General features: G+C 52.3%; 2 protein-coding genes across 2 annotated transcripts; one reads left to right on the top strand and one right to left on the bottom strand.

Moving 5' to 3' along the window:
• Positions 1 to 154: 154 nt before the first annotated feature.
• On the top strand, positions 155 to 3,002 carry LOC104495595 (embryonic pepsinogen-like; the record flags this gene model as incomplete). The annotated part of the gene is made up of 7 exons (XM_010138579.1): positions 155 to 272; positions 746 to 864; positions 975 to 1,174; positions 1,610 to 1,723; positions 2,207 to 2,351; positions 2,586 to 2,684; positions 2,865 to 3,002. Coding segments are annotated over 7 exons (933 nt in total), but the record flags the coding sequence as incomplete, so codon positions are not given.
• A 2,782-nt stretch (positions 3,003 to 5,784) lies between these two features.
• KCNA10 (potassium voltage-gated channel, shaker-related subfamily, member 10) lies at positions 5,785 to 7,597 on the bottom strand. The gene has a single exon (XM_010138578.1). It carries the CDS (start codon positions 7,522 to 7,524, stop codon positions 5,974 to 5,976), a length of 1,551 nt encoding a protein of 516 aa, XP_010136880.1. The 5' UTR covers positions 7,525 to 7,597; the 3' UTR covers positions 5,785 to 5,973.
• Positions 7,598 to 10,928: the final 3,331 nt, after the last annotated feature.

Below are 10,928 nucleotides of genomic sequence, written 5' to 3'. Positions count from 1 at the left end.
TGGACAGAGCCAGGACACTGAAATGTGTCCCCAGCAGCTCTGCCAGAAGCAGAGTGTCCCCATGAGGATGGGGACCACGAAGGCTGAAAGCCTGGAGAAGCTCCAGGGTTGGTTTCACACTTTAGAAGCAACTCTTGGCCCTGCTGCCCCACAGATGGAATACTACGGGACCATCTCCATTGGCACCCCGCCGCAGGACTTCACCGTAGTCTTTGACACCGGCTCCTCCAACCTCTGGGTGCCCTCCATCTCCTGCTCCAGCCTGGCTTGCCGTAAGTAGGGGCAGGCAGGGCTCCCCGTTTCGGCCGAGCTGACTCCAGCGGCACGTCCTGGGCTTGCAACCGTCAAACTGAGCCCAAAGATTGGGCTGATGTTGCCAGGGGACCAGGGACCACTTAGCCAGCGCAGCGAGCAGCCCCCACAGTCTGGGTCCGTGGTGTCTGTACAGCGCTCTGGAGAGGTGACTATTTGGAGTGTAGGACCTTCTCAGTGCTGCATTGCACAGGGTGATGTGCTTAGTGCCTCAGTTTCCCCATCTGTCCAAAGGGGGTGATGGGACCTCCTGCGGACCCCTGGTTGCTGGAGGATGGAGGAGGGGCAGGGATGTACAGCAGATGCTCCCAGCTAAATTGTTCCTGAAAGCAGGATAGTAAGTCGCTAAGCAGCGACTCAGCAGGGTTCCTCCTCCCACACTTCCCTTAGGCTCAGCCTTGCTTCAGTTCTGCTTTTCCCACTTACCTTCTAGAAAACCATCAGACGTTTAACCCGTCGCAGTCCTCCACCTACAGAAGCACAGGGCAGAACCTGTCTATTCACTATGGCACTGGTGACATCGAGGGCATCGTAGGCTCTGACACTGTCACCGTGAGTGTCACGATGGCACCTCCAGGGGGGTCCTCTGTGTCTTCTCCACTTGAGTAACATCAGTATTGCAGTGCTTGATCTGAAGCTCACAGCATCCTCCCCATCCCTAGGTTGCCTCTCTGGTGGACACCAACCAGCTCTTCGGCTTAAGCACCACCGAGCCTGGCCAGTTCTTTGTCCATGTCAGATTCGATGGGATTCTGGGCTTGGGCTACCCAAATCTGGCTGTTGATGGGATCGCACCAGTGTTCGATAACATGGTGAACGCGAGCTTGCTGGATGAGGACCTCTTTTCGGTCTATCTGTCCCGGTAAGCCACGGGGGTCTCCAGGGCTGGGAACGGCAGTAGATGCATCTCATCACACATCATTGCATTTGCTAATGGCTCCAGCTCCTCTGCTGCCACTGCAGCCATCAGACTATTGTCTCTCTGTCACAACACAAAAAGGGCTGGTGGCCACCAGACTCACCAGGAAAATTTTGCCCTTGTTTTGGCTTGTGGGTTTCCAGGGAACCTCTTTAGTTTCCAGCCATATGCCTCCACCTCAGCAACCTTTGTTCCGGGTCCAAAGGACTGGACACACACTGCTGTCATGCTGCTGCCTCACTGATGCTCTGTAATGAGGAGAGGACCGTGGCATCGCAAGCAGCATCTCACCCCACAGGACACAGCTCTCCTGGTTCAAGCTACTTTCTCTGAAGCCGCGTGGCAAACCCTCCTGTTTTGCTTTTCTTCATCACCCAGCGAGACCACAGGGAGTGTGATCATCTTTGGGGGAATCGATGAGTCTTGTTTCACCGGCCCCATCAACTGGATCTCTGTCTCTTACCAAAGTTACTGGCAGATCTCCGTGGACAGGTAACACACAGCTCTGCTGGTCTGTGTTCATTTCTAGCCATCATTTCTAAAGTGGCCTTGGACCCATCCACAGCAGAGGCTTTCCACTGGCATCTAACACCCATGGCTGAGGGTGCAGAAGGTTAAGGGGTCAAAATCTGTAGTACTTTGGTAACTGCCACCCAAAATGGTGATGCTGTGTGCCTGGGACACAGCCTAGTTCTTCTCTGCACAAAGCCTGTGCTCTGGTGATGAGTAGAGCAAAATTATGGTCCAAAACCTACTTTGTTGGGCTTAGTTGGATCTCAACTGCTGGGCTGTGCTTGGTGCCTTGGTCTCAATACAGGTGCTGTGACACCTGCTGGCATTGCAAACTCCAAGAAGCAAAAGGCTCAAGGGCAGCACTTCGGGTTACCCAGCTTTAACTCTTATAAAAGAAGTTCAAAGCCATCACTGAGATCCAACTGGTTGTTTCATGGCCCCATGCCTTGTCTGTCCCCCCAGCATCATTGTGAACAGCCAGGAGGTTGCATGCAGTGGTGGCTGCCAAGCTGTCATCGACACCGGCACATCTCTCCTGACTGGGCCACACTCTGGCATTAGTAACATCCAGATCGCAATTGGGGCCAGGCAGGACACGCATGGAGAGGTAAGAGCACCCACAACTCGCACTGCTCGCCCCAGAAGCAGCCTGGCACTGCCAAGCCTGACACCAAGCTCGCTTCCACGGGCAGGAAACTCCATCTCCACTCATGGCCAACCAGCGCTACTGCTCTGATACCTCCAATAGAGATTCACCATGAGACATTCCCAGTTTTCATCATGTTCACTCCAGGAATATGTAACTTCTTACCTGAGAGCCTCTTTCCTCTGCCCTCTGCAGTACCATGTGAACTGCAGCTCCATTTCTGCCATGCCTGATGTCATCTTTGTCATTGATGGCGTTCAGTACCCCATATCCGCCGTGGCTTACACTGAGCAGGTATGGGGGAACCAGGAACTCCCGGTTTCAGAAGCCTCTCTCACGGTCCCTCCTCCAATGGCTCTGGTGATCTTGGCCTCTCCCATTTCCATGGGCTGGATGGCCATGGACCTCCAGAGCAATGCAAGGAAAGATACTAACCCACATTTCCCCCATTGCCCTTTCCTCGCTCAAATGCAGAACAACCAAGGCCCTTGCACCAGCAGCTTCCAGAACACCTCTGCGGACCTCTGGATCTTGGGAGATGTCTTCATCAGGGTGTACTACAGCATCTTTGACCGGGCCAACAACCACGTTGGACTGGCCAAGGCTATTTAGATCCACCACGATGCCAGTGGTGCTGGTTGTTTCATCATGCAACCAGACCACGACCATGGTGGGTTTGGGCATAGCAAGAGATCCCCAAGGAGTCTCTCGCTCACACATGAATAAAGTATCGATGGCTCAGAGTTGGTGGCTGCACATTTGTGATAGAATGGAAGCAATTAGGAAAGGGTTGTTACCTATTTGCTGCTTCATGGGGGCTTTGGGAGCTGCAGTGTGGCCTGCAGGGGCTGAGGAGTGGGTCTCTAGGAGGAGGAGGAGGAGAAGGAAGAGGGAGACACTTCTTGCTGACCAATATTTCACACGTGGCCACAGGTTCCAACCTGCTCTGGGGGAAAGAAGGGGCCAGGATGTGTTCCTGATAAAGCAAAGAGTTTTCTTGTCTTCTTCTGAGCTTTTTCTGTGGCAGTGCGGAATTTCCAGAGGGAATTCAGCCTGTGGGCTGCAGGACATGATGGATCGGCTCATTAGGGCTTGGCTTGAGACTACCCAGTTAATAAGAGCCTTTTATGGATTTCATTTTGCTTTGAGCTCTGGGCCTGCAGCTGGCAAGGTGCTGAGCTGCAAATTTTGCAGGGGAAATGGATTTTCTGGCGGGTTTTTTGTCAAGCACCAGCTGGGTGTTGACACTGGGTGTGCATAGCCTGGTTCTCCTACACTTCAGGATAAACTGAAAATAAGTTGATGTGTCTGGAGAGGTTTAGTGCCTCTGACTCCATCCTCAGAGCACAGAGCAGGGATCCCGCCCAGACCCGGCCTCCTGCAATGGATGGTGTAAAGGAAACCCCCTGCAGAGTTTGTCCTCAGCTCACAGCTCTAGAGATCTGTAATGTCCCATGTCCCAACACCCCCTCCCGCCCCCACCCCTCCAGTTCCCAGCTGGGGACCAGCTCCCATGGAGCAGCACAAAGCCAAGAACAAAAAGTTGAGTCCAGATATTATTTTCTGCATCTTTGAAGCATCTAATCCTTTATTTGAGAATAAGTTTACAAGTTAATAAGAATCAGGTTGTCTGTCCATCCATCCATCTGTCCGTCTGTCCATTCCAGCACCGTTTCGGTCCCTGTTTGCCACGGCAGCAGGAGCAGTGACGATGTGCTCATGGTGAGCAGGCTGAATACACCCCACCCCAAACCTTTCTACCAGGGCTTCTCGTGGTGACTTCCCAAGGAATAAACACCAAAAGTGCTTCGGCTTTGACAGGCTGGGAATGAAGTCTGGGGAGGGGAGCATTAAAAACCAAAAGACTGTCAATAGTTCAAGCTTTCTGGAGGAAAAGGAGAAAGAACCTGCGATGAAATAAAAAAGTGATGCTGGAGAGACTTGGGGGGGTGAATGGAGATTTGTTGGGGGTGGCTGAGAGTGCTGTTCTCCAGCTGTGCCTCCTCCAGCCATCCCCACAGACCAGAACTTGAAGACGGTGGGGAGGAGATTAAACAGCTCTCACAGCTCCTCCTCCTGTCCAGGATGCTGATCTGGGGGTTACAAGGGATGGCGTGAGGAAGAAGATGGTGGAAGGATGGGGGAAAGACACGGAGAGCAGCAAAAAGGGGGGGGGAAACCTCTCCTGAAGGAGTTGAGCTGGTCATGTCCCAGATCCACATCCCTGGGGGGCAAAAGACCTCATTGCAGAAGGACAATCCACTAAACCCCCTCAAACTAAAATAACAACCCCCCCAGACCAGAGCTGCAGGATTTCTGCTACGGGGAAAATCCCAGCAAGCCCGAACTCACATTTTCTATCAGACTAGGAACAATGATAATACAAAAATTCCATCTTGCACGGCTCCTTTCTGAATGAAATCACAAACCAGAGATGCTGGCATGTTGCGTAATGATCATGTTGAACCTTCAGGAGATGAGACATCGAGTCTAACAGATGTGGGATATAAAAGCGTATGTGTAGACACTGCAGGAGAAACTGCGAGTTTAATGTAGGCAGAAACATAAAAAAAAAAAGGAAAAAAAAGCCAAGTGAAACAGTGAAGTTGGAACAAAATGTTTTTGTCGGAAGAAAACCTGCTGGCATTAGAGACCAGCAAAATGAGCTGTTGCTGGGTTCTCCCACCGAAAGTGCCAAGGGAAATTTGCATCTTTTAGAAACCCCGAAGACCCTTTTTACAAAAGGCGGTAGGGACACGCCAGCCCTCATCACTCAGTGCCCCATGTGCAGCCACGTAAGTGACAATAAAAGTGACAACGCCATGGTGGTGCTTCCCCAAGGGCGTTGGGACGCCAGAAAACCCATGGGTCAAGTATTTGCTGCAGGAGAAATCCCCTGTCTCAGAGCACAGTTTCCCATCGGAAACCCTGGTGGGTGTTGAGCCACGGTGCCCTGGACCTGTTTTGGTGGCCATGCCACTGTGACCGCTCACCATTCCTCTCCTCCCAATCCCCTCACCTGGTGGCTTCGTCCTGCCCTGCAGTGCCAACCAAACTATTTAGGCAGGTGAACCAGGGAATTCATATTTTAATATTTTTTTGCCAGCTGATTTTTCAGCCTGATCTGGGAATTCAGCTCCAAGGTCCCGAGCAGTGAGCGGGGAGGAACTATCCAAAATGAGTGAAGAAAAGCTGGGAGCTGGATCCACCTTCATCCCTGGACAGCTGGGCACCACCAAGCAAAGCACCTCACATCATTTTGCCCTTTTTTCCCCTCCAGTAAATGGGGGAAATCTCTGTACATGGGGAAATCCGCTCTGACGCCATGGACAGAGAAGATAAATGACAAGCAGATGAGCATCAAATAATAAAAACCAGACTGGTGGGCCAGGAAGAGAGGTAAGAAAGATGGTATTTATTTGAATAGCCACAGGAAATCAGAGATTGAAAAATGTCTAGGAAAAAAAAAAACAGCAGCAGCATATTTGGTTTAAAAAAAAAAAAAATCACAGCGTGCAGATGTTTGATACCTCACCCAGCCAATCCCACCTGACAGTGCCCAGTCCCGTCATGGCCTCGACCATCATTTTTTGGCCTTGTCTCGAGGGTAACCCCCATTGGTCTTGTTGAGCGACTCCATGCTGCCGTTTCCCGTCACCACGCTGGTGAGTATTTGCTCCACCTCCTTGGGCAGAATCTGCTTCTCTTCGTTCTCTGTCTCCCTATGGTAGAAATAGTTGAAGTTCGAGACAATGACGGGGACGGGCAGGGCAATGGTTAATACCCCTGCAATGGCACACAGAGTCCCCACGATCTTCCCACCCAAGGTGGTTGGACACATGTCTCCATAGCCAACGGTCGTCATCGTGACCACTGCCCACCAGAAGCCATCAGGGATGCTGGAGAAATGGGACTGTGGCTCATCCACTTCTGCAAAGTAGACGGCGCTGGAGAAGAGGATGACGCCGATGAAAAGGAAGAAGATGAGCAAGCCCAGCTCCCGCATGCTGGCCTTGAGGGTCTGCCCCAGGATCTGCAGCCCCTTGGAGTGCCGGGAGAGCTTGAAGATGCGGAAGACCCTGACCAGCCGGATGATCCGCAGGATGGCCAGGGACATGTTCTGCTGCCCGTTGAGTTCGCTCTGCTGGATCAGCTCAGTGGTGAGCGTCACAAAGTAGGGAATGATGGACACAATGTCAATAATGTTCATGATGTTCCTGAAGAACTCGGTCTTGCTGGGGCACACGATGAACCGGACAAACAGCTCGAAGGAGAACCAGACAATGCAGGCAGTCTCTATGACGAAGAAAGGGTCCGTGAAGGTACTGTGGGCCAGCAAGGTGTCTGTCAGATTCTTAGAAAGCTCCTGGGTGGACTTAAACTCCCTTTCCTCCCTGAACTCTGGCAAGGTCTCCATGCAGAAGATGATGATGGAGATAACAATGACCAGGACAGAGACCAAAGCTACACCCCTGGCTGCACTGGAGCTTTCAGGGTACTCAAAGAGCAGCCAGAATTGCCTATGAAAGTCATTGGTTGGTAAGAGGGTCTCGGGGTCCTTGATGAACCCTTCATCCTCCCTGAACTGGTCCATGGCTTCATCACCCAGCTCGTAGAAGGTGATTTCATCAGCAAAGACGTCAATGGGGACATTGGCTGGGCGCCGTATTTTCCCACCGGACTGGTAATAGTACAGGATCCCATCAAAACTGGGCCTGTTCCTATCAAAGAAATACTCATTCCTCATGGAGTCGAAGTAGCGCATCCTCTTTTCCGGGTCCCCAAGCAAGGTCTCAGGGAACTGGTTGAGGGTCTTGAGCCGTGTCTCAAACCTCAGCCCAGCAATGTTGATGATGACTCGTTGGTCCCCCTCATCCATGCCCACCCTCTCCCCAACCAGGTGCTCACTGAAATCGGCAGAGAACCTGGAGAAAATGGTCTCATTGTTGGCGTTTTCGCTGTTGATGAGGATTCTCAAGTTGGAGAGGAGGTTGGCGCAGCTGGGATGGCCTTTCCGTGACTGGCCAGCGGGGCTGAGGTCGTTTGAATAACAGGGATCCTCCACGATCTGATCAGCGTTGTCAAAACTGACTAGTGCCACCTCCATCTCCTTCCAACTGGACACGTCCATCATACACTAATCAGATTAGCAGCGTAAATCCCCGGATCGGATGTGGGCAGCTTGTGTCTTTCCCACGCTATGAGGATCTGCAAGTGAACGGACAGGGAGACAGAGCTGAATGGTGTGCATGCATCGCCTGGCTCGACTGAAAGAGTAAAACAAGCCCAAGGTCAGAAAACTCCGGGGTTTGTTTGTTTGGTTTTTTAATGGAAACGTTCACTTTAGTGACTGGCAAAAGCTTTATACTCCCAGCAAGTTGTTCACCTCTGGATCCTGCCAGCCCTGTTGGCATGGCTTCGTCATCACCGTTAAACCTCCCGATACCACTTACAGCACCCAAGGATAAAAGGTCAGGCGGTAGCAGAGGATGGGGGTGAACCACGTGTCCCACCCAGCCTTTCCCCATCAGTCCCAGCCCTGCAGAGCAAGGGGTTGTTTCAGACACTTCCAGGTGGGGGTCCAGAGTTTAGAGCTGGATTTGGAGGTATTAGACGTGGGTGTCCTGGTTAGCAGAAGCTGGGAGAGGCTTTGGGTCAAGCTCCAGGAGATCCTGGACACGTTGTGGCTGGGTCAACCACCACTCAGAAAGTGATTCCCTAACTGGGGGTCACACGTGCATTTGGGGGAGGGCAGCCCATGAGGTAGGCAGGTCAGGAGCAGAAAGGCATGTCCACCAGCCACGGACAACCCCTTTGCTCTGTGTGAAGAGGTACAAACTGGGATCCAGACTTTGGGGTGAGCAGTGGGTGAGGTGACATCCTCCAGAGCTCTTCCTTCACAGTAGACCTGATGTTCCCAGCTGCAGGAAGAAGAAAAGGACTAAACCCTCAGGTCACAGGAGAGCATCTTTCAGGCCATGGGTGGATTTTTTTCCCAGATGGGCTCTATTGCTGAGGAACAGAGCAACTGAGTGTCCATGTCCCCAGGACACTCTGGGACACACGCCTCCCCAGCACACCGTTTCTGCTGTACCGAACTCGGAAGCAAAGTCAAAGAGGAGCCGAGGGACCAGGCCAAGTGATGGAGCTGGGAAATTACCTGTCCTGCCTCAGGGAGAAGCATGAACAGAAATTAGAGGTTAACATGGAATGGGTCTGCGGAGATTTGCCCCAAAATGCCCTTTCCAAGTAAATTCAACCACCTGATTCCTTTCCCCCCCAGCTCCTTCCCACCCCCAATATATTTTCCAGACATGAGGAACCACAGAAGGACACACGGAGCTGCTCTGCATGACCGCTAATCACCAAGGGCACGCTGGCTTCCTTACCCAGCGAAGTTCAGCGAGAGGGAGCGACAAAACCCGAGTGCCCTCGACTGCCAAGAATAGCACCGCAATCGAGGCCACCTCTGCACAGAGCAGCAGTGCTGCTGGGACTGGTCCTGTGGTGAGGATGTTCTCCACCGCAGGCTTTGCTCTGAGCAACCAGGTGCTGGGAAGGGACTCATCCTGCCCATGGGGACTGAGCTGCACCCTGTGCCTCAACCTCCCTATTTAACTGAAGCTATTTGGGGCTCTGAAGTTTTTCTTCCCCTGTTCCCCAGAAGCGGACTCATCCCTCCACGCTGCTGCACTGCTGGTGAACTTGGGTAGGACAAGCTAGAAACCCAAATCTGTTGCAGAAAGAGATGTTAACATCCCGGCTTGCTACAAACCCTCCCTCTTCTGCTCTTGGCTTTACAACGCCAAGAGGAAAAGTTCATACAGGAGCCAGCATCTACATCCCAGACGAGGGCTCAACCTCACTCTTGCCTCAGCAGAGTCCTGAGATTCTCAGCTTAGGGACAAATCCCACTGTTTATCATCAGCTATTTAAAATGTTTCTTTGCTTAAAAAGAAAAAAAAAGCCACAGACCACGGTTGTTCTAGTCATCTATCTCCAGAAAGCTGCTTCTGGCTGGTTTTGTGCCAATTTTCCCACCTGGGGACATTTAGAGAGGAACATTTGGGGAAAAGGGGCGGCAATAATACCTGGAGGAAGCAGCAGCAGCGTGGGTTTGTCCTGCAAAACAACCTGCTGTGAAGCTAAGGAGCCCCAACCATTCCAAACCGAGTCCTCCAGCCCCAGCAATGTCCTGCTCAGGCACGGCCAAGGACAGGTCTCCGTGGGGCCAGATTCAGCTCAGGGTTGTTTTTTTGGTGGCTCTTTTGAAAAGCTGTTACAGGTAGGACGAGATGTCGCTTCAAAGCAACCCAGCACCGCCAGGTCCCCACTGACCCCTGTCCCTCAGCAGCACCTCCACAAGGCTGGGAAACCCCTCCAGGGATGGGGACTCCACCACTGCCCTGGGCAGACTGGGACAGCCCGGGACAACCCCAACGGGACAGAAATGGCTCCTCAGGGACAACCTCAACCTGCCTTGGAGGCCGGTTCCTCTCGTCCTGTTGCCTTCTGAGGCGGAGAAGAGGCCAACCCCCACCTCGCTCCACCCTCCTGTCAGGGAGTTGTCAGAGCCAGAAAGGCTCCCCGGAGCTTCCTCTGCTCCAGACCTGGTGGCCTCTTCCCTCTGTGCTGGTGGGAGAGCCCCAAGAGGTCCACAGGCCCCAGCGCTTCTCTCAACAGTGGAGCAAAGTCAGAGCAGCTAAAGCCGATGGTGAAACTGCATCCTAAGCCAGTGCTGCCAGGTGATCTTGGTATTTTAAACATTAAGCGTGCTGAACTCTTAATACTGCAGGCAGGTGCCGCAGGCGAGAGACATCCCCAGCCCTTGCTTGGCAGGATGGCTCCAACCTTAGACTTTTGGTCACAGACGATATCATGATATCTTGAAACTGTGATATCTCAAGCCTCCATGCATGTTCAACTGACCTACCCAGAAGAATTTCTCATGGGGAAACTGAGGCACGGAGCTATGACAAGACAATTTGCATGTCATGGTCAGGGTTGAGAGGGGAAGGTTGTGCCTTTCATCTGGGACATGAAAAGGCACTTTCTAGCTCCGTTTCAAGCCCTCGGGGTGCCGCACAAAGGGATGCAGAGCTCTAACTTCCCTTTTCTTGCCTTCAAAGCCCCCAAATGTGTGGACATCTGCCTGTCCCCATCACTGGAGGACAGTGTCCCACCGGTCCCCAACCTCAGACCACTCCATCCACCTCATCTTAAGTTTAGACTCAAACAAATAGTGCTGCCTGAAGCCACAAAACATTCTCCAAGCGCTTTGCAACGTGCGGTCCGGGCTCCAGCGGAGGCTTGAACTAGAAAGTTGACTCGTTTTTTCCTCCTAAATCACCTAACATCTGCTTCTCAGAATCTGATTAACTAATATCCTTCAGCCGAAATCCCTGCCGGGGGAAAATAATAAAAAAATAGCAAGCGAGGGAGGGAGACAGTGAAAGAGAAAGGTCATTTGGAGGGAGAGTTTGTGCTTTGCCCAGCACATCCCAGTAAATTGGGTCCGTGGTTTCCACCAGCCCCTCT

The sequence above is a fragment of the Buceros rhinoceros genome, unplaced genomic scaffold (assembly GCF_000710305.1).
Source record: "Buceros rhinoceros silvestris isolate BGI_N320 unplaced genomic scaffold, ASM71030v1 scaffold25576, whole genome shotgun sequence".
NCBI classification, from domain to species: domain Eukaryota; kingdom Metazoa; phylum Chordata; class Aves; order Bucerotiformes; family Bucerotidae; genus Buceros; species Buceros rhinoceros.
Note: the sequence above shows the minus strand (reverse complement) of the source record. Positions and strands in the feature narration are given on the sequence as shown.

What these genes read in the sequence shown, in the direction of transcription:
- KCNA10 (XM_010138578.1), bottom strand. Translation starts at nt 7,524, where the DNA reads ATGATGGACGTGTCCAGTTGGAAGGAGATGGAGGTGGCACTAGTCAGT.